General features: G+C 44.3%; 4 protein-coding genes across 6 annotated transcripts; 1 reads left to right on the top strand and 3 right to left on the bottom strand.

Annotated features, from left to right (window-relative positions):
* The first annotated feature begins 1,855 nt into the window (after positions 1–1,855).
* On the top strand, positions 1,856–5,701 carry LOC100577464. Of its 2 annotated transcripts, none has more exons than XM_006560997.3 (4): positions 1,856–2,553; positions 2,844–4,677; positions 5,206–5,388; positions 5,469–5,701. In XM_006560997.3, exons 2-4 carry the CDS (start codon positions 4,368–4,370, stop codon positions 5,618–5,620), a joined length of 645 nt encoding a protein of 214 aa, XP_006561060.1. In that variant the 5' UTR covers positions 1,856–2,553; positions 2,844–4,367; the 3' UTR covers positions 5,621–5,701. The 2 variants fall into 2 exon arrangements, with proteins under 2 accessions (XP_006561060.1, XP_016772176.1); XM_016916687.2 differs by lacking the exon at positions 1,856–2,553 and having other exon boundaries at positions 2,834–3,178; positions 3,454–4,677.
* A 281-nt stretch (positions 5,702–5,982) lies between these two features.
* On the bottom strand, positions 5,983–12,215 carry LOC100576740. The gene is made up of 6 exons (XM_026445623.1): positions 10,772–12,215; positions 9,880–10,305; positions 9,168–9,280; positions 6,725–7,277; positions 6,580–6,639; positions 5,983–6,498 (listed from the first exon to the last, which is right to left on the bottom strand). The coding sequence occupies exons 1-6, from the start codon at positions 11,280–11,282 to the stop codon at positions 6,260–6,262; spliced, it is 1,902 nt and encodes a 633-aa protein (XP_026301408.1). The 5' UTR covers positions 11,283–12,215; the 3' UTR covers positions 5,983–6,259.
* Positions 12,216–12,416: 201 nt separating this feature from the next.
* Positions 12,417–14,404, bottom strand: LOC725823. Its single transcript, XM_001121625.4, has 3 exons — positions 13,870–14,404; positions 13,523–13,695; positions 12,417–13,434 (listed from the first exon to the last, which is right to left on the bottom strand). The coding sequence occupies exons 1-3, from the start codon at positions 14,148–14,150 to the stop codon at positions 13,124–13,126; spliced, it is 765 nt and encodes a 254-aa protein (XP_001121625.2). The 5' UTR covers positions 14,151–14,404; the 3' UTR covers positions 12,417–13,123.
* Positions 14,405–19,680: 5,276 nt separating this feature from the next.
* Positions 19,681–21,409, bottom strand: LOC107965608. 2 transcript variants are annotated; one of them, XM_016916686.2, is made up of 3 exons: positions 21,256–21,409; positions 20,620–21,149; positions 19,681–20,376 (listed from the first exon to the last, which is right to left on the bottom strand). In XM_016916686.2, exons 2-3 carry the CDS (start codon positions 21,119–21,121, stop codon positions 20,084–20,086), a joined length of 795 nt encoding a protein of 264 aa, XP_016772175.1. In that variant the 5' UTR covers positions 21,122–21,149; positions 21,256–21,409; the 3' UTR covers positions 19,681–20,083. The 2 variants fall into 2 exon arrangements, with proteins under 2 accessions (XP_016772175.1, XP_026301478.1); XM_026445693.1 differs by lacking the exon at positions 21,256–21,409 and adding an exon at positions 21,204–21,227.
* Between the last annotated feature and the right edge of the window lie 456 nt (positions 21,410–21,865).

Here is a 21,865-nt window from a genome sequence, read left to right as displayed (position 1 = left end):
AGGAAGGAAGAAGGCAGGATCGCGATCGCGCAACGAATTAAAAATTTCCCTGCCTCCTCTAGTAGGGGAGGAGAAGGAGGAGAAGGAGGAAGGAGAGAGAGAGAGGGGGATGGCTGAAACGTATAGGGATTCATTCGTTTCAAGGTATGCCTGGTACCGTGACCCTGTTGACCCCGTGATAGAATGGAAGTAGTTTTAGGTCGCGGACGATCCGTGGCCTTAACTATCTCCCTTTCTTCCTCTTTCTCTCGAGACTTCTCTCCTTGCGTCGCGTCCTCTTTCGCGTCCAGATTGTTCGAAGGTTTATTTTCTTTAATTCTTTTTTCTTTTTTTCTTTTGGAAATATCAAATATTCCAGATTCTGAAGAAGAGAAGAGTGTAAATCGTAAGGATGAATTCGTTGTCGAGAGGAAAGAAATTGTATCATTCGATTTAAAAAAAAAATGTATGCAACGCGCGTTACGGTTTGTCATCATCCTCGCTCGGCGCGTTGTAATTAAGGAAATCAAGGACCTGGTAACGTTGTCGTTTTATTATCGGCGCAGCGATCTCGAGATTAACAATGAGAGCGGCCAGGTTGGAGGGAAGAGCACGTTGTTGCATCTTTTTCTCGCCTCTTTTGTCGCGTCCCTCACCTTCGCTCGCGGTCCTCCTCTTTTTTCCCTGGTGGCCAACTAGGCGTGTCTGCGGCGTGGAAAACAAACACTCGTCTACAGGGTGTCTTTCATTCACTTTGCAACGCTTCACTCTCTCTCTCTCTCTCTTCCATCCATCTCGCCTGAATTCGAACTCGACGATCCATCGAGTTTTGGATTTTTTCCAACAAACGATCCAAAGAAGCAAAAACAAGGCGACGAGAGGTAAAAGGAAATGAATTATGCAAATTTCTTTTTAATTCTTCAAGTTGGAGAAGGAGAAAAAATTTGTTAACACTGTCAAAGCAAATTGGTTTTAAATCGGTTATAAATTGATAGTTCTAGTGTTTGGTGTAACTTTATCGTAAATAAATAATACAATCAATAAAGTTTATATATAACAAGGATTCTTTCATCCTCCTGAGCTTCTAAGAAGGAGGCATCTTTTGAATTGATTAAGAAATACGAGAATTGGATTGAAAATTGTGTAAGAAGGAGGGAAGATTAATCTTGAATCTTTCGCAATTCATGGTGGGGGAAAAAAAATGAATTGGTCAACGTGTCACTGTGCCGATCTTGTTGTAATACGAATACACGGGTTGGATTGAGGTTAACGCATCTCTAATGCGTCAACAAGGTATCCTCGCGAAGGAACCCGAAGTGAACAGTGTTAACGCGCGTGCCACATTCACAACACGCAGGTGAATCCGCGCGCGGACGCTGTCGGGGACGGATTCCACGGCAAACAATGGAAATTGTTCGAAGATCGAACCTCCGAACGCGTAAACAAGTTGAAAAGATTCGAATATTTATTCGTCGTGATTGTTCTCTTTTTTTTTTTTTTTTTTTTTCATTAAACGTAGGGAGATATATATTTAATTCCAGGTGAGTTTGTGAGAAAATCCAACTTTTTTTTCTTCCTTTCTCGATGAAAATTTTGTTACGTCGTTTCGGTTTTGATCTACTTTAAAAAATTTTTATCCTTTATTTCTTTTTTGTTTTTGGAATGCCATCGTGAAATCTTTCAACAATTATCCGCAATTTTTTCTTTTCTTTCTTCGTTAATATACCAAATTGGGTTGTTTTTTTTTTTAATAAATTTTCCAGAAATTTTAAAAAATTCCGTCTCAATGAGAATAATTTTTGTATATTCGTTTTGGAGAATATTTTGATTATAGATATTATTTCAGGTGAAGGAGTTGAAAGTGGTATTGGCGGAGAGGTCAGTTTTTTTGGCACTACTACTTCTACTTCTTCTTCTCTACTGTAATTACACCGTGCCACTTTTTCCATTTTGGGACGCTATATAATTTTTAAAGCTTTTTCATTTCGCAATATCGCATTCCATTTGTCGTAGTCATTACATATTATTTACCGGTTGGAAACTGAGAAACTTGGATCCCTTGCTGTGCTAGCAATTGCTTACTCTACTTTTATTCCACCACAATAAAATAGTAAACGTGACATTAGTTCATTCTCCATTGTTACGAAGGAAAGTTGTCGGTTTACCGGTAAACGGGGACGCGCGGAATTAATGAGCGAATACGTTACTGTCGCAAACGTGAATAGTTCCTGTAAGCGATTCTTGTCGAATGTCTTTTGCCGTTCAACCCGTTTAGACTCGCTTCTCGTCGAAAACGGTGACGCAACAGAATCTTTGGAAGGACGAAGATGTACGAAAGATCCTTACCGAAAATAATATATATCCTCTACTTTCAAATTACAAAGAAATCGTCGAAGTAGTCCCGTTTCCAAGAAGGATTTCTTCTCTTTTCTCTTCACCAATGTTGTTTACACAATGCACGTGATACGAAGAGCAATGAGCGAGAAGGAAAAATATTTTTCTTCTGATTCTTCGAAGCTCGAACAACAACTTTTACAAGTTAATCGAATAGTCAACAGAAAATTATTTAAACAGGTAAATAGACGTCAATTATATTTCGAATAAAAAAAGAAAAAAAAGATATCGAAATAGTTTCGATCGAAACAATAATTTCTTTTATCGGAAACAATTCATATTGATATATTTTTACGTGTCTAAATTTTGATATTTTTTTTATGCAAATTATAATAATAGAATAAAAGAAGAAGAGAAGGAAATTCTCTTTTTTATCCTTTAATCGAATAATATCATTGCATCTATCATCACGATTTAAGGAACTTTTTTCAATACTATTTTAGATCCTAATTTTTTGTTATCGGATTCAGGCCAGCAACAACAGGTGGTTGTAACTTTTGACCTGGCTCATTATCTTCCTCTGGAATTTATGTTCATCCAGTTCGACCTCGAACGTGTTCACGATCCCTGCTCTACCAGTCCTCTTCTCTCTCTCTATATATATATATTATCGCGAGGAGGAGATCTTTATCACCAAGAATTTACCGATACCGCAAAAATTCTTCACGGACGACGCGTTTGGCAAATTGAATTAACGAAAGAGGCCGAAAGGGTGGAGGTGCGAACTTGTACGCGTTTAACTGTGCATCCAACGATTGTAAAACACGTTTATTACACGGTATTACTTTCTTGAAACATTGTATGGGTTAGTATGTGACAATTTTATTACACACGTATTACGTAACAATCTACTTTTCCTTGTTGCGAAGAGATAGATAGAAAATATGATTCGATGATACAACGAGAATAAGTTTATGAAATATTGATTTCGCTCGGTGAATGTTCGAACTCTCCAATTCTTTTTCTCGAAATTATTTAGAACGATTGTACGAGTAAAAATTTTAAGAGAATCCAGATAATGGATGGTTATAATTATCAACGACGTTTCCTGATTTTACTTACTGAAACTGATTTTTTTAGGAGGAAAACGCGTGTACATTTCACCGGGGATCGTGAACAGAAATCGTGTCCCCGTCGTCGGGTTTTCACGGTTTCACGTCGCGTGTTAACCTTCCCCTACAGTTTTCTTATCTGGGAAGCAAGTGAATCGAGGATGCGCAATCGGCCCAGTGGCACACAAAGCAGCACCGAAGAAAAAGAGCCTACCTTTTAGACCTTGTTCTCCACTTCCGCCGCGTATAAGCGGCACGGGAGGCGGAGCTAGGGAGAAACAGTCTCAATTTGGCGACAATGTTTCCCTAGATATCTACGATTTCAGCCTCCCAACCATTGGCTTTCCAATCATAGATAGCTGGAAGTATTACGGCGTATTATTCCTCCATTACGTACGTTCCATCCAATTATTGAGGTTGTTTAAAAATACTCGTTTTTCGAGATTTCGAAAAAGGAAACCCATTATTCGATTCTCCATTATCCAATAAAAAAAAGAAATAGTTTTCCATACTCTTCCGATTGATCAACACTATCTTTTCCACGAAATTCTCAATATATTCGTGATTGCGAGTGAAAAGTTTCAAACAAAAAAGAAAAAGAAAAAGAAAAACAAAGGAGATATTGAATAATCTGTCTTGGTAGCATAAGTTATATCTCTCTATATCTATCACAGAACATTACCTCCGACCATCGCGATAATCCTATTCTCCAACTCGCTCGAGTCGAGTCGTTTTTCCCGAACGCCCTCGCAATTAGCCCAATTCCTTTTCATTTGTATCGTCGTTTCACACCGCGTGGCCACGGCGCAATTACATCAACGGGCGCATAATACGCGTATCGCATCAGCGACTCGAGGAATCGACAAAACAAGCGAAGAATCCTCGGGATTCACGCTCTGTATGCCTGTAACTAACTGTTAATTATGCCGTGTTTCTATAAAAATGGTCATTCGTTCGGCCGTTCAGTCCGCGTCGAACATGCCTCAACGCACGATCTTCCTTGTATTCCCGTTGACGTTGTGCGCCGTGTTGGCCGCGTGCAGTTGCAGCACCGTCCTCCATCGAAGCGATCGCGATACGGTGTCGGCGAGATCGATCGGTTGCAACCGAGGAGAGAATTCCACCGAATGCGTGACGAGGCGGAGGATGGAAGAGGCGGAGGGGCAAAGGAGGGAGGACCGGTCGATGACCAGGGAATCTAGGATTGGAGGGGAAGAATTTGAAAAAAGTGAGGATGCTGCGATAGAACAGGGTGAGTGATTAGAAAAAGTTGAGGATGGACAGTTTTGAATTAATTTGTGTGAGTGTCATAGATATATATATATAACGAATTCTATTTATAGTCGTAAAAGATAAAGGAAAATTATCGGTGTAAGAGTGGAATAAAAGTTATCGTTGAAAGTTAATATTACGCGGTCTGTAGTTACTATATTTTGCATAAAATGAGAGCGTTTCAGACAACTGGTCGAGTAACTTCGTAGTAGACGATATTCGTCTTTTTTTTTTCTTCTTATGACGACGCATCTGAATATATATATAAAAAATACCGTTCCACGAAAACGATTCTATGCAATTATTCACGTTACCCGTTGTTAATTATTCAATTACGTGTTTCGTTTCCTTTCGTAACTATCATCGCGTACGATCTTGCACGCGGCGTGACACAAATCAAATTACTTTTTCTTTGCTTTTTTTGCGTTAAAAATGAACGCGCGAAGTATTATATATTTCGTTGGTTATGTGTTACGTTATTATGTAAAGTTTGTTTTTTTTCTTCCAGTCGCTGGACGAAGAAAGAAGAACAAGGGATACGGGCAGATGTTGCTCTATCTTCTGGGCGCGTCGAAAATGACTATGCTTTACGTAATAACGAACGTGGTTGCTGCGATTGCCGGCAAGGCTCTGATCGTCGCCAAAGTTGCTCTGGCAATTGCTACCGCGATCGGATTGAAGAGAATTCTTGGTATATCGTTGGTTTCTTTTTTGGAATTTTTTATTTCAACACGACGATGTTGTTAATAATACCTCTGTCTTTATTTTCAGAGAATGAGAAAATTTCGTACGAGATAATCAAGTATCCGTATCACAGCTACGAGAACACGCACAGTACAAGTTTCGATTACGATCACGGTGGATCGTGGGAACGTGATTTCGGACATCAGAGGCAAAAAGTTAATAGAAAATTAATTCGTTGAGCCACGAAGAGTACAAATAAACGAATAAATTATATATATATATAATTATTTTGAAATAAATAAAAGTGTAAAATAAGTAAATAAATAGGATTGTTAATTCTTGTGTTTTATATATATAAAGAGGATTTTGGAATCTTTGAAGAGTATGTTATTAATTTAGAATGTGGAAAATATTTTCTTGAAATTATTTGAAAAGTTATTTACAAATCTTCGAATTTCCAGGACTAAAAACAATTTGATATCTATGATAATGATAATAATAATTATATTTGAAATTTTTTATTGTGATGTCATTTTTGCACAAATGACGTGAACACATTTTACTGCGATACATTTGGAAAATAAATAAATACACGATACAATATATATATATATAATTTTTGGTAATTCTTCAACTATTCTACAAAATATACAAATAAATAAATTCTCGATGGAAAAACTATATTCAATCGTCCGTTTCATAACTTGCCTTCGATTATGCAACATCGCTCAAATCAAGCATCTGGTCATCGACGTCTAACTTTATTTATATACAAATGGAAAGTATCTCTATCCTTTTTCTTTTTTTTACTTGCATTATTACACGCTTAAGAGAAATATCGTACAGGAAATGAATTAAGTTTAAAGTTTGGTTTTTGTTCAAGTTGTAGGAACGCCCTCCATGGCTCTTTGCCAGCCACCTCCGTATCCCCCACCGCCGTAACTTCCATGGTGTTCGGAGCCTGTAGCATAAATAACCTCGTGGCCGCCTCCTCCGTGGCTGGACACAAGCTTCTTCAATCCGATTATTGCGCTCAAAACCAGGGCTATCTTGGCCGTGAGCAAGGCGGTTCCGGCGATAAAGGCGATCTTACCGTAGGCCAGTTGCGCCATCATAGCTGAAAAAAGGAAAAGAAACTTGAAAACCAAAAAGAAGATATCGACAAGATGTCTCTTTTCACGATTAATTCGTGTCCTACCTCCCACAGCCATTGCGCCCATTATCAGTGCACCGTATCCCTTGTCCTTTTTCTTTCGACCTGTGAAACCGAGAGAAGACAAGGTATTTTTAATTTCATTTAATGTATAAAGAAAAAAATAATAATACTAAATCAATATCCTTACCTTGAAACGCGTCCCCAGGAATGGTGAGCTTCACGTTCCTGGAAGAAATGTATTCGTGAAACTTGTTGTCCAGCATCTGATCCAGGCTAAGCTCGGTCCCGTTTTCCTTGAACGATCTGTCGATATTCCTGGCGGCGGCCGAGGGATCCCTGCCGATCGACACGTACTCGTTCAACACGTACACCGTGTCGTCCTTGATCGCCGAATCCAGGATCTCCAACGCCCTCCTCTTCAAGCAATCGAACGCGTTCCTCTCCGCCGCGCATTTGTCGAACAATCTCGCGTACTCGTTCCTGCTCTGCGCCTGGTCGAGCAGGCAAGTGGCGAGCAGGCAAACGGCCAACGCAAATTCGCGGCAAATTCGAAATCTCATAATCGCGCCTTCGAGACGACGACGACGTTTCTCTCGAGACGATGATATCGAGGATATGCTAGAATATTTAGAGCGGCGAGTTGTGCGCGGTCTCGAAAAATATCGCGGACTAATTGAAATTGTTCCGATCGCCGCTCTTTTATAAGAGTATTTCCCGTGTTTCCTCCTACCTTGCGATACCTACCAGCCACCTCACACCTGTTGATCCACGCGCTGTTTAACGCCTCCTCCTTCGGAGGGAGGGACTCCTTCGATTCAAAACAATGTCGTACAGCCCCGTAAGTAAGTATCCCTCTGACCCGGTTGCCAAGCCAAGCTTGAACCCCCGCGCAACGAACGGGCCGCGAATGGAGTTTAAAGGCCAGTTTTAACGAGAATTGCGAATCCAGGCTGTAGTTTTTTCTTTTCTTGCGTGCGTATTTACATGCACGGTGTTACTACGGATCGTTTCGAGATTCAAATGAGATTCTTATTGATGGAAATCGCGAATGAATCACGAGGGGAAGAGTTGAAATAAAATATTTCACTGGATGGAGATAAAAAATTTATCGAGGGAAGAGGATTCTTCGATTTGAATCGAGAATAAGAATGAAGAAAGGGATGAGGAAAAGAGAGAGAGAGAATCAAGTTTCGAGGCGCCAAGTCCTCTTTTCATTCATTTATAAACCGGCGAAAGTTGGCTTATTTACATTTTCGTTAAATGATGCGGCACGGGTGGTCCCCCCCTCCCCCTCAGAATGATCCTTAATTACGCGAGTCGGGGAATTAGTCACCGCGGAATTAATTAACACGAGGAGAGATACTGTTAATCCGACACGGATTACAGACCGTGACGCGCCACATACGTCAAACGACCCGTGGCCAATTACGCGCGCACGAAATTTAATATTTAAAAATGTCCACGCGGTGGTTTATGCATGCACGCGTACACGAGGGTCCGGGTTTTGAAAAATTCAGGGCACTCTTCTCCTTCTTATTTATCATTTCCTACGCTTTCCACCGATCTCTTCTCTGATGGCAGCCAGTAGCGAACGCAATTACCCTACTTGAGGGAGAGAGAGAGAGAAGAAGAAGAAACATTTAACAATGTTACAACGAAGAAAAAAAGAGAAGAAATTTTCTCCGATGTCTTCTGAAAAATAAAAAAAAAAAGAAAAAGAAATCTGGTTGCAAGTTTGCTGCGACTCGTCGTTACATTACCCGCGGAGATTTTCGTGTTTCTTCTTTCGGATGATTGCCGATCATTACCCTACTTCGAACTTTGAATCGAGCGAAGCGAAGCGAAGTGAAGGGGAGAAGAAGAGGATGGGAAGATTTCGATTAAATAAATAATTTCGCGAAGCGTTTGTTCCGTCGAGGGAGACGAATTTCACGATGATGGAATTTCTCACCAACACGAGTTTAAAGATTAAAGAAGATTAAGAATTACCCTCGAATCGAGAAGGATGTTGCACAGCCATGGAACGGAGAAAGAAGAGGGAAGAAAACTATACGTGGTGAATTGAATAATTTCGTGAGATTGATTCGAATCGTTAAATAAATAACTCGGAGACAAATACCATTATTCCGTTGAAATAACACGCGAAACTTCGAATTGATCGAAATAAGGAGAGGGAAAAAAATCTGGATTAAAAAAAAAATAAATAAATAAATAACTCTATTAGCCATGGAATAACTTGGTTACGATAAAAGAGCACCAATTATCAAGAGAGAGAGAGAGGGAAAAAAAGAAAACGGATCATTTCCGATCGAGCAACTTTATGAAATATTTCATCATGATAATTTCGAGCAACATGGAGCGTACGAATTCTATAACGACGTAAAAATAGCGGACCGTTACGCGGGTAACGAATCGGACGTCACGCACGTTCGAGCAGGGCAGCCGAGTGCAGAAATTGTTAGGAACAACAGGCATGGAGAAGAGAATAGGGGATAGATAGGAGAGGAGGGGGGCCGTTCACGCGGCCGTGAAACGGTGGCGGCGGAAAACGAGCAAGTTTTACGGTCGACTGTCATCCTCGATAATGTATGCCGCGTATTCGTCGTCACACTTGACATAAGAGGAGAGACATAAGCGAAGCTGCTCTCCTGCTGGCCACGTGTGGAGGAGCAGGGCAGCACGTTCACGGGATCGTGAACACTGTTGCGAGCAAACCGTGTTTCCCGGACGTCGGTGCTCCTTCCTTCGAGAAGATAATCGTGGATGGATATACAGTACAGTTACGATAATGGCGCGCGGCTCTAATGGATCTGTCACGGAGTGAAAACTCCATGTCAGGATGTGTTCCCTTTGTCTCTCTCTTTTTTCTTTTTTGGAATCGAAAACGACAGTGAAATTGAAGTTCCATCCATCATATTGGGATCAATGGGATGGATGAGGATCGATTGGATCGAACAGGAAGAGAACTTATCCTTTTATCCGGGTTATCCGGATATCTGGTTTTCTGCCAATTTCACGGTTGTTCAATCGTAACGAATTCAACCGATTCAACCTGGAATCCTTTCTTCATTGTTTGTATATTCGGGCTGACTAACTTTCTTAGCATTGATAATTACGACGAGTGGAAAAGAGAGCGGAATATGAATCGAGGGGAAGGAATAAAATTTCCTCTACTAGAAATATTTTATTCAATTTCAATTCTACGTATCTCGAAATTTCTTTTCGGTCGAACGAAATTAAACTACCAGCAATTGAAAATAAACTTGAAACTTCTGAATATTAATCTACTAATCCGTGATTAAAATCTATCCACGCAACGAATCAGTGGAACGAGTCAGCTACTCTTGACCCAAACGAAATTCTTCCGGCCCTTGCTCTTGTCAACGTTGCTCTGATCCGCCGCGTTATCGTAAACGTCGACGACCTCTCTGATGACGTGTTGGCCGTAGTACGTTGGCTCGTGCAAGTCGTTGCCCTGGAATCCCCTGTACGGTGGTCTGTGGTGGAAATTGTGATAATGCTCGTAGTGCGGTGGAAACGCGCTACCGTGTCCCTCGTAAGAGTGATGGATCCCGCTTGGTGGATAGGTGGCGGAGAAGAAGGAGTTCCAGCCGAGCAGGCCGGTGATGACGAGCGCCACCTTCGTCAACAGCAGAGCCTTCTTGGTGAGCAGCAGCAGAAAGCCGAACATGAGGGGGATCAGGGAGGCCAGGTTGAACTTAAAACCTAGCAGGAACGGTATCAACAGGTGTCTCATCATTTGCCTTCCTGGAAAGGAGAAAGTTGCGGGGCAGGCTTTTAGACGTCCGTGTTCACACACGTTTCATTTGTAACCTTGTTCCATTGGAAATAGGAACATTCGATGTACAGGTTTATTAATGGAAGATAGACCTAGTTTTATATATATATATATATATATACAATGTATGTATGTATTAGATGCTCTGATAAATTCTAGAACTGTGAAACGAAGTATATGGAGGCTCGACGGAGCGGGTGGCCTTGACCGTGCTGCCTGCTGGAGGTGCTTCCTGAAACCAGCTCATGGCGAGCGTCGGACTCAGCCCAGATACGAACCATGAACAACGGCATGGGTTCGCTTCCGTGCTGTATCGCAAATTGGCGAATAATTAGCGTTCGTCCGACAAAGATAAATATCCGTATCGAAAGTTTTTCGAATTGCTCGGGAAAGGTGGATCGTGCTACTTAATAAAAGTGTATACAGATTGCTCACCTGGGCCCAAAGATTGCTGCCTGTCCCCGAAAATCGTGGATTCCTCGTTAACGACGAACTCCAGTACCCCGTTCCCGTTCAACGTCGGCCCAGCTCTCAATTCGAGACCGGGATACACGCTGTCCAGATTCCATCTGAGGCTTCGCCGTTCCATCAGCTCGGTAGCCGCCCTCACTACGTTCCCAAAATCCTTTGGATCGTAATCCCAATCCAAAACCTCCTCCTCCTCCTCCCTTCTCTGCTGGCCGTCCGCTCTCTCCAAGTGCACGCCGCCAAAATCCAAATCGTCCCTTCGATCGATGGATCGAAGAGCGATCAAAGCGCCCCGATTCACGCATTCCAACGTGGCATACCGTCTCCCGGCAAGACACGAGCCGAAACCCTCCTCGAAACTCGCCCGATTCTCTCCCCCGTTCGCCGATTCCTTCTCGATCGATTCGACGATCGACGCGATCCCGGTTGAAACGTAGATTAAAAGGCACAAGCTTCTTCTCAATCCGTGCTTCTTCATTCTTCGAACGACGAAAGGAAGAGAAAGGAAGAGAAAGTCTCGACGACGAAGTTTTCCCTATTTAGGCCAATCGCTCCATTCCTGGAGGAATGAAGAATTACTCGAGGATCGATATTCTTCTCTCATCCGACGAATTCTCCTTCATTTTTTCTCGTCGAAGAGAGAGAGAGGAAAAATAAGAACAAAGGAAGGTGGGAAAGGAGGCGATACATGGAACGAGAGAATGAAGAATGGTGGTAACCGGGATCTGGAACAATACTGTACTGATCCAACGCCCACGATCAGCTCCCTATATAGGCGGCAAAGGACGTTCACACGCAACGGAACACAATTGGTTTCACTCGGTGAATCTTCTCGAGCAGCGAAAGTACCTGGTTCTTTTCATTTCGTACGAGAGATCGAGGATCCCTCGATACACTGGATGCACTCGAGCAGGCCAATTTCGAGAGTTCGAGAAGCGAGAAAAGCGAGTCAGACTGTCGGAACTGTTGGTTCACGAGAAATGATTTTGGAAAGGAAGAAAAAAAAAAACTATTCTAACTATTAAACATTCGAAATGTTCAAATATCGATTCGATGTGTAAAAGATATGTGAAAACTCGCGACTCTAAGAAGTATCTAAGTTTCTAAGAGTTCGTCGAACGATGGATGGAAGCAATGCTCGTTCAAATCTACGGATTATCATCGATGTAAACCGGTATCAGCATCGAGTCATCGATTCATGAAAGTGATGAAATTGAGAAGGGAAAAGTTGTTGAATCGCGCACGGCATCGTTCCCCCCCCCTAAGAGGAGGAAAGAGATCCTCCTTGAATGCAAATCACTCTTTCAACTTGCCTTTATTTAACTATCGTCCATTCAGCTTGTCTCATACGTTTATTTGACAAATATACGACTTTCGAACGTCGAGAGGATTATACGCGTTCGAGTATGAATATATGCAAAACTGTTTGTACGTTTTTTTTTTATCAAAGAAAATATCGAAAAATGAAACGAAACGATCGAAAGTAACGGCAAATGATAGAGAAATTTTATCCCAAAAATTATCGATCATTCCCGAATACTCGCTCTTTTAACTTTAATAAAAGAAAGAATACACAATTATAGAAAGGAGAGAGAGAGAAAGCGACAACAGCTTCGTATAAAATTAACATTTATTTATAAATAGTATAAGTTACATGGCGACCCGGGCGAGGGATGAGAATATAAATAATCATTGGATGAAATCTGGTAGCCCTGTACAGGTACTGACTACTGAGTCCGAGCGCGTTCGACCCGGGATCTGCGATCGAGGGATCGTCGACCCCCCTCGAAGGGGTGCATCGTATCGATCACTGGTGGTGGAACGTGATATACGCTCCGTACGTTCGCCACCTTTCACCACTGTCCATAAATATATAATAAAGTCCGTCGTAGCTGCTTTCCTTTCCGTCACGATTGACGAAAATCGTAATCCCGCGATAGATGGATTTCGTTACGATTGCACGCAAGTACGCGTGTCAACAACGTGTCTCGATCAAATCTGAGGGAAATATTTTAAATTCGGCGAAGTCACGAAGTACGTCCCGTCACTGTACGTGTCCCAGTATGTGCGTAAATGTAGTATGCGTCACTGTGTGTAACGAAAAGGCGAGATACCGGTGAAAATGACGACGAGCATCGACGAATAATAATCCAGATCGTATTCGATCGCCGCACAGGTCGAGTTCTCCGGACGAAGGGATCGAGATCCTTCGCAGCCCCTCGGCCGAACGATCACTTTGGCGAGCGAAGGTAGGTGAGTTGAGAATGAAGAAACGTTTTGCGTACTACGAACGAACGAACGAACCGGATGGACTTGAAACTATTGGGAAGGTTTGTACGCCTTGTACGCGAGATCGGCCCCCGACGATCTCGCCCACCCGTGGTGGTCTTCCTGCCCGTACGAGTGTACAGGGTGGGCGACCACTTCGTAACTCTGATGCTTGTTGGCGAACAGCTTCTGCAGGGCGATGATGGCGCTGATGATCAACGCGATCTTGCCGATCGCGAGCGCCTTGAGCGCGAGCAGGGCAAGCCCGCCCAACGCGATCGGTATCAGAGCTGCGGCCTTCAGTTTGAGCAGCAGCAGGATCGGCAGCAGAGATTTCACGATCTTCTTCTTCTTTCCTCGAGCTGCAATCCAAATCCCCCGAATTAAATAATAAATATAATAAATCGCGAGAGTGAAGAAATTAATGGATGAATGAATATCGTTGCTTACCTTCGTCGAAGGAGCGGGACACGTCCTCGGGCAGACTCAACTCGACGGTGTGGGTGGAGAGGAACTTTGCGGTCCTGTCGAGGATTGCCTGATCGATGACCGCCTCTTTGGCCCCCGCCTCGGCCGGCAAGCTACTTTCGATGTCGTTCAATGATCTTCCATTGTCCGCGCGGCTGGAACGCGTACAATTGCGTGAACAACGCGTGAGATTGTAATCGAATCTCAGGGTATGTAATACCCTTCCTTCGTTCTTCCTTCCATCTTGAACCCCCCCTTTCCTCCCTCTCCCCTCCCCTCCCCCTCTCCTCTTATACTCGTTCACTTTCTCGCCACTTGCACCCCCTTACCTGGTCTTCGCCTCCTCCGTCTGAACGATCTTGAACCCATCCGCGACCTCGATGTCCGCGCTCGACCTGGCCACCCTGTCCACGAATCTGAGCGCCCTCAGTTTCAAGCAGACGGAGACGTCCTCCTCCCCGGAGGAGCAGGACGCGTACACGTCCAGGGCTTCCTCGAGGACGGACGGCTCCTCCTGTTGGCTTGCCGCTGCCGGTGCGGCCGTCGTCGTCGCCGCCACTGCTAGGAGAATCGCGATCCCCGACAACTTGATCATCGTTATCGTCGTCATCCTCCTTGCGTCGTTCACACTGGGATCGATACAATACTCGACACAATACTCGAGAAGAGGTGGTTATCACAAGATAAAAGTTTTTGTGCGCGTGTTTCTTTTTCTTTCGACGTGTGTATACGTGTATACAGACGTATACAGGCCCACGGAACGGACGGACGGACGGACGGACGGACGGACGGGTCGGAACCACTCTACTGCGGCGATCGTATCGAAACTGACCGAAAGAATCACGATTCCTTCCTTTTATCCTCGTCGCGAAAGGGGCCCGCGTACGTTTTTGAAATTTTGATGGCCCCCACCGGCTTGGTCCCCGCCTGGGTTACAACCCATACGAGCTATTGGTTCTCCTCCAGGCGGTCGTCGCGTCCCCGTGTTTCCCTGTCGCGCGCGTCTCTCCCGTTGACGCGCCTCCGCGCCTCGCTCCTTCTTCTCGCTTCTCTCCTCTCTGTTCCTCTGTTTGAACCAGCCCTGACCGCGCACAGGTGAGTGCTCGTCGGACGATTGGTCACGGACGGGGGGGAAGAGAGAGAGAGAGAGGGAGGGAGGGAGGGAAGGAGGGAGGGAGAGGGAGAGGAAATTGCTGGAAGACCGCTGCTGAAAGCCACGCGGTTCCAGCCCTTCCCGCGTTGGAGGAGATCGAGGGAAATTGAGCCGAGGGTCCAATCGGGAAATGGAATATATGTGTCACGTTTCTCAGTGTGCGTCTCTCGAGAGGAAAGAGAATCGAAGGTGAGGAATAGTGGTAATGGGATGATGCTTTTCTTTTTTTTCTTTTTTTTTTTCGTTTAAAGAATCGACGATGATTTCGTATTCTATTCTTGAGAAGAAGGGAATGCGGAATCGCGTTGCGTTGTTAGTGTTCCCTCTTGTTTCTGCGAAAAGCTTGCGATATATACGTATATACATGCATATATATATTGGAAAAAAAGATGCGTATGCAAGATTGAATTAAGTTGTAACTAAATGGCATTCTTCGTGACGAGTGTGTGTATTCGTCATATATACTTAGGTAACAGGTTTTTATTCGGTAAAATATACACGATGTTACGGTAGGAAGTTGTTTCAGACTGTGTTGCCGTGTAATAAATATTATATCGATAGGTTTGGTCACATTTATTTATTTTTCTTTTTTTCCTCTCTTCGAACAAAAGTGGTTCCGTTCGATTGGCTTGCCAATTTCGATCGATCTTGATAAATTATCTCCACGAGTCGGTTGTTTTATATATCTTTTTATCCGCGATAAAACGTAACATTCGTTCGATGGGATCGTTTTTTCGAACTTTCCGTAGGAGAGTAGTATGTACAATTAGTTAGTTTGGATTGGTTGAAAGTTGTAGTAGTCGAGTTATCGAGACGTGATAATATTTTTTGTAAAGTGTGGAAGGAAAGTTCGTAGAATTTGGTTACTTTCTCGTTCTATGGTACCGTATTTGTTTCCGAGGAGAGGCCGGCAAAGGTGTATTTAGAAATCGAATATTCAGGGTCAATGATATTCACAGGGAATCGTTTCGGTTTGTAATAAGTCTTCTCACTAAGTGTGCTCTTAAAATTGTTCTGTAAATATACCATAAAATCGAGTTTTCCTTTATTTGCATGTATATATCTCTGAAGAGGTATCCAAATTTAATTACCGGTTCCGCGTAATCCATAAAATTACTTTCTATATTCTCCAAGAATTTATTCTTGAAAATAGTAAAGTTCCAAATTCATTAAAAGTAACTGTGAAAACATCATAAAATATTAAATAGGAAACACTTTGAGAGAGGAGAAGAAGAAAAAAGAAAAGAAAAAAAAAAAAAAAAAAGAAAAGAAACAATATAATTTTTCCCCCTCCAACCGTTACTTGTTTCATTCCCCTTCGCGATATATACAAACAAAAAACAATTTTTTTCCGTTCGCTTCGCTCTTAATCCTTAACATTTCCATTTGAAGATTCCATTTTTTCGATCGAGTTCGCTTTTCTCGGATGGGAGGAGGGGGAGGATAAGAATCTATTTTTCGAATACAAGAATCCTGGAACAGGAGGAGGAGGATCGAGCGATAACCGGGGCGCAATTTCCCTTTCAACAAGCCGTATAATACCTCGCATTATGTACAAGATACTTGAAATCTCACGCCTCCGCAACTTTCCTCGTCGTCGCGACCTCCTATCGAGCGGAACGTGCGTTCTCCATTCGCAAATCCTTCTCTCCCCCTTTCTTCTTCCACTCCACTCGCGCCTACCAAACTCGAAATTTCATCATCCATCTTTCCCCCTCCCCCCACCCTTTTTTCCATTTCATTCGTAAATTTGTCTCGTCGATTCTCTTCTCCATTCTCGAGAATAACGCATTCCTCCTTCCGTTCGAGTTCGAGAAATTCCATCGATTTATCAATTCGAACGAATTTCTTTCATTTCCAGCCCATACCTCGAGAGAGGTACGTTTCTCTATCCTGTTAACTGAACGATTGAAGAATCCTCCTGGTCGAGGAGGAGGAGGAGGAGGGTCACGATATCTTCTCTTCCCGTCCGTTCGGTGTCAAATGGTATCGGAACGTTTGAAAAAAAAAAAAATGTTGTTTGAAATTAATGTATTCGTGGGGCCGGCCGGCATATCGCGTGTAAACGTTTAACGGTTTTTCATGGAATGTCTGTGCGTGGACGAGTTGGGTCCGCGCCAGACCTCCTCAAGGAGAACAGCCGGCCGCGCCTCGCCGTGACCCCGAAGACGTCTCGCCTAGAAAAAATGCGCGTACAAGGAAGGAAAAAGATGAGAGGACGCGAGCGGCCGATGCGAGGCTCGTTTCCGATCCCTCCCCCCCCTCTCCCCTCTGACTTTCTCCGTCTGCCTGTCCATCGCGAATTCGACGTCTTTTTTTCTTCTTCTCTCTCTCTCTCTCTCTCTCTCTCTCTCTCTTTGTCTCTCGTTTATTTATAACTTAATTCTCGGGAACTTTGTTATATTGTGTCGTTATTTGGATTGGGATTAGATAGATTTTCTTCTTTTTTTTTATTTTTAGAATCGATGGAATTGTTAGTTGGATGGTGTTAGAAAGTAATTACAATTGGGACAGTATAATCGGAGGAAGTCTTTCAACTTTTTTACTTTCGTCGAGAGAAGGTAGACATTTTTTTTCTTGAATTGAATCGAATAAACGAGAAGAAAAGATCTTTGCATCTGTCATATTTCGCGTAAGCAATACAATCGATTCAAGAGGAAAGAAAATTTCATCTGAAATGTATGAGATATAAAAAAAGGAGCATCGTGCAAAGGGGAAATAGAATCCAAACGAGTTCCTTTTACGAATATCTTTTACAATAGAAAGAAAAGAGAGAAGCAAAGGGAACGACGAGGAGGAAAGTCGATAGGAGAAAGAAGTAAAAAAAAAAAAAGAAAAACGTTGCATCTCATTAAGAAGAAGAACTTTCACTTCATCGATCAATATCGATTCTCGTTTTTTCTTTTTTTTTAACAAAGTGGAAGACGAGAGATCTTCCTCGATCCACGAAGTTCAAGTTTAGTCGCAGCGTGGGAGCGCGCGTGTGACGGATGATCACAACTCGACAAAGTTATTCGCGAATCGACGATCGGAGTCGCTTATATTCTCGAGCATAACCGAAACTCGAGCTAATCCTGATGGCAGAACGAGGCGGCTGCGAGCTGAGCGGTGATAATGGAACACTTTCCTCTCGACGACGCCGGGCGAGAGTGAACTCGGCCGAGGATCGAGGTCAGGTCAAGGCCCCCACGAAGCAAAGCCCCACCTCTCCCCCTCTTTTCCCTCTTCTCATTCTTTTCTTTTTCGTCAACTGTGAATCAGGGAATCAAAGAAAATTCTTCTCCACGAAGGAAAGAGCGTAACTCTTTTCCCAATCATCCCGACTCGTCATCGTTCAAATTTCATTTAGATGAAAGGAAAGTTTAACGTTGTTCTACTTTACATTGTGATCGGTAAGTTGTTAGATGAATTTTTTAATTCGGCGAGGAAATTTTTTGACGTATCATCGATCATGTTGTCGTTAATAAAAATTTCAACGAATTTCGACGGTGAAGAAGTTTTTTTTTTTTCTCTTTGAGTTTTAACTATAAATGGAATGAAATTCCGATCGATCAATCAGCTCGATTTCGATCTATGAATGAAACTATTCCAGGGAAGAAAAAGTAGCACGCAAAAGGAGAGTCGTCGGGCACGGATGAATGAACGCGATTCACGCATGTTCGATTCTCTCGCCTTCTCTCGGTTCCTTTTCCTTTACCGGTTCCCCGAAAAAGACACGAACGAAAAAAAGAAGAAGAAAAGAAAAGGAAAGAAAAAGCAAGAGAAACAGAGAGAAACAGAAGCAAACTTTCCATGCACATATATCACATGAATGAACGAGTCCTCGTTCCCTCTCCCCTTGCATTCTTCTCTTATCCACTATCCTTCTATCGTGTATTAAAAAATAAGAAGGGAACGAAAATAAGAATGAAACGGCTCACGTTCCACTTTCCATAATTCCATAATCGAGATAGAGAGGAAGGAATGAATTTCCAGAAATTCCAAATTCAAATCCAATCCAATATATATATATCGAAACGAAGAGAACCAGAGATGAACAATTCCAAAATCTTGTTTTAATCCACCTAAGTAAGATCGTAAAATTTCACCTCTCGAAATCGATCTGCTCGAAATGAAACGAATAATCGGGGGGGAGAGGGATTGGAGCGAAGCTTCTCTAAAAAAATTTGCGACGGCATCTCCCTCGTTCCTCCTCCTCCTCCTCCTCGTGGAAAACGAGGCGAGGCATTCGGCTACTTTCGGCTCACGGTGTCGAAAAGGGCCGAAAGAGGAGAGGCATCTTCGGAACGGGACCACCTGACCCGAGATTGCGCTCGAGGATCGATGAACCTCGATCATCACGTGGTCGGGGTCGGGGAGGGGGAGATCGATGGATCGATGGGGCGGAGGGAGGGAGGGAAGGGGAGGGGTGAGCGGTTAAGAGAGAGAGACACGGCTTTTTCTTCCGTGGACGGTGGAGAGTGTTAGGCTGGAGAAGACTCGGCGGCGGCGCGGATGCTGACTGGCCTGGTTTACTTCTCGATCGCGCGTCTGGCGCTCGGGCGCGTGCGCGCGCGCTTGCGGACCTTGCCGGGTGCGTAACGTGTGCGTGCGTGCGTGCGTGCGTGCGTGCGTGCGGTAGTTTCTAGTATCTAGGTAACTCAACGGCGCGCTCTGCCCTCCCCTCTGCCTCCGCCTTTCTTCCCAGCTTTCTTGCCCCGCGCGGAAGAAGGAAAAGACGGAAGTGCGAGCGCGGATCGCGCTCTCCTGCCCTGCATCCAGAGGCTGTGTGCGTGTCGAAACTTCTCCCCTCTGGGGTCGAGCGTTACTTTCAACGAGCCTCGAGGAATTCGCCCCCTCCCCTTAGACTTGGATGAGATTTTTGAAAAATCTCGTTGGATTTCGTTGGGAAGAAAGAAAGAGAAGAAAGAAATTATTAATTAGAAAAAGAGAGAGAGTAATATTTGGGATGAAAAGGATTCTGCAAGAGCAAGTCGATCGACGGATATACGGACGAATCTTGATCTTAATATATTTCCATACATCTATAAATATACATGGCTGGCTAGCAGCTCCGCGCGCAACAAATAAATAAATATGGTGTGAGACGATGGAATGATTCTCTTTTCTTTCTCGTGTTTCGTTTCGTTTTGTTTGGGGATAAATGGGGAAGCGTAACGTATGTGCGTGTGTGAGAAAGAGAGAGAGAGTGAGGGAAAGAGGGAGAGAGGGAGGGAGGGAGAGAGAGAGAAGGGAGAGAGAGGAGAGAGAGAGATGAACGGTCGTGGTGAAAAGCGACATCTGGACGTCGAGGAAGGACATGATTCGTGAAAGCGAAGTCTAACGAGATTGAAAAGGCAAGGGCAATCTCTTGATCTCTCTTTCTCGTCGTCTTCCTTTGTTTTCCTTTGTTAGGTGGAGGACGAGGGCTTGTAGGCGGAGTAGGCGAGGTCGTGACTCGATCTCGCCCATCCGCTCGATCCGTGGCCACCAGCTACTTGAACCACTTCGTGGCCGTGGTCCCCGCCTCCCGACACCAGCTTCTTCAAACCGATGATGGAGGCCAGCACGAGAGCGAGCTTGCTCACGATCAGAGCTTTCCCGGCCAGGAGGGCCAACGCTCCCAGAGCTAGCGGCACCAGGGTTCCACCGATCAGAAGGGGAATGGCGAGAAGACCGCTCATGTTCTTCTTCTTTTTGCGACCTGCGTGATAATAATCGAACTTCGATCAGAGAAAGATTGGATAGAATTCGAGTAGGGTTCGGAGAGAAGTGGAAAATTGAAGATCATTCCTGTGGAGTGGTGGAAAAGAGTGGGCCATACGGTCTACTGAGCCGGGAAACCGGAACTGGGGACTTTCTTTTTTTCGGATCATTGCTTTGGGAATTAGGGGATTCGATCGGAGAGTTTGGAGTTTCGATTTTCTTTTCGAACTTTTTCTCTCACCTTCCTCGACGAGACTCCGTTGAAGTTCCTCCACATTGGGCAGTTTCAACTTCAACGTGTGGCTCTGGAAGAACTTGACCACCTTGTCGAAGATCATTGCGTTCAACGCGTCCTCCTTGTCCTCCAAACTTCTCGGCAGGCTAGCCTCGATCTCCTGTAACGATTTCGGCGGCTCGTCCGACGCAACGTTGGCCTCCGAAATTGGATCGTCCTGGACGAACGTGACTCCGTCCGCGACGTTCAACTGGACGCTCCTCGACACCCTGTCTATGACCGACAACAGCCTCACTTTCAAACAGGAACTGAGATCCTCGTCCGCGCATTCCTTGTAGATCTGATACATCTGCCGTAGATCCCCGAACACGTTGCCGTTCCCCGTTGCCGATCTACCCGCCTCCCCGTCGATGGAATTGGTCGTGGGATTGGTCTCGGCCGACCTGGCCGAAGCCACGGCCAACAGGAGAGCCAGATGAACGGAACAATGCGCCAACCGTCGAACCATGTCTCTCTTCGAGAAGTAGAACGAAACCCTGGAAACCCACGAAAATCTGTGTAAAGTACACAGTGCCACTGTACATACACACCTCGTGTTCCCGAAGAAAATTCTCAAAATTCTTCTATCCCTTCCATACCCACCGAAGCAAGATTACTATTATTATTATTATTGCAAGGTTTGTTCTCGATGAAGTTTCGTTCGGCCACCTTCGGTTCGCTCGGTTTGACACTTTGGGCCGCGTGAGATGCGTGCTTGCACAGAGCACTGTAACTGGACTGTCCGTAACGGAAGCCCTGCCCTAGCTCTATATATCTGGTCAGGTGTACCTCCGTTGCTGGCGATATTCTCCCCCCCACCTTCTCGTGGCGGCCGCGCCGCGTACGAATACCGTCATTGTGGGAGCATTTTCATCCAAGCCAAGGATCACTTGAGAGATCGCGTCGGGGTTGTTGCACGCCGGATGGACGGAGAGCAGCCGGGGATCGTCCTCTCCTGCGTCAATTTCCCCGTTTCCCCTTCTCCCCGTGCGGAGGAGGAGAGCCATCCCCTCCCCTCCCTTTTACCGCGATTCGATCCATCGGTGATAAAACCTCGGATCCAGGCGAATCGTCTCGCTACTCCGGAGCGGAACGCCCTTGTCGTCGCTTGAATCTCTCGATCGACGCGAAATCTAATATCTAAATCGATGGAAATTTGAAATCTGAAAAGAGAGAGAGAGAGAGAGAAGAAACGATTTTCATTTTCTCCCGC

The sequence above is a fragment of the Apis mellifera genome, linkage group LG15 (assembly GCF_003254395.2).
Source record: "Apis mellifera strain DH4 linkage group LG15, Amel_HAv3.1, whole genome shotgun sequence".
NCBI lineage: Eukaryota > Metazoa > Arthropoda > Insecta > Hymenoptera > Apidae > Apis > Apis mellifera.
The sequence above is the reverse complement of the archived record's forward strand: the minus strand, read 5'-3'. Positions and strand labels throughout refer to the sequence as shown.

Bases quoted from the DNA above. Each gene is read 5' to 3' on its own strand.
- LOC100577464 (XM_006560997.3), top strand. From the start codon at position 4,368: ATGGTCATTCGTTCGGCCGTTCAGTCCGCGTCGAACATGCCTCAACGC. The intron at 4,678-5,205 runs GTGAGTGATTAG...TTTTTCTTCCAG, and splicing joins GGATGCTGCGATAGAACAGG to TCGCTGGACGAAGAAAGAAG. The intron at 5,389-5,468 runs GTATATCGTTGG...CTTTATTTTCAG, and splicing joins CGGATTGAAGAGAATTCTTG to AGAATGAGAAAATTTCGTAC.
- LOC725823 (XM_001121625.4), bottom strand. From the start codon at position 14,150: ATGACGACGATAACGATGATCAAGTTGTCGGGGATCGCGATTCTCCTA. The intron at 13,696-13,869 runs GTAAGGGGGTGC...TACGCGTTCCAG, and splicing joins ACGGAGGAGGCGAAGACCAG to CCGCGCGGACAATGGAAGAT. The intron at 13,435-13,522 runs GTAAGCAACGAT...TTTGGATTGCAG, and splicing joins GTCCCGCTCCTTCGACGAAG to CTCGAGGAAAGAAGAAGAAG.
- LOC107965608 (XM_016916686.2), bottom strand. From the start codon at position 21,121: ATGGTTCGACGGTTGGCGCATTGTTCCGTTCATCTGGCTCTCCTGTTG. The intron at 20,377-20,619 runs GTGAGAGAAAAA...ATTATCACGCAG, and splicing joins ACGGAGTCTCGTCGAGGAAG to GTCGCAAAAAGAAGAAGAAC.
- LOC100576740 (XM_026445623.1), bottom strand. From the start codon at position 11,282: ATGAAGAAGCACGGATTGAGAAGAAGCTTGTGCCTTTTAATCTACGTT. The intron at 10,306-10,771 runs GTGAGCAATCTG...TCTCCTTTCCAG, and splicing joins GCAGCAATCTTTGGGCCCAG to GAAGGCAAATGATGAGACAC. The intron at 7,278-9,167 runs GTCTCTCCTCTT...GGTGGCTGGTAG, and splicing joins AGGAGAGCAGCTTCGCTTAT to GTATCGCAAGGTAGGAGGAA.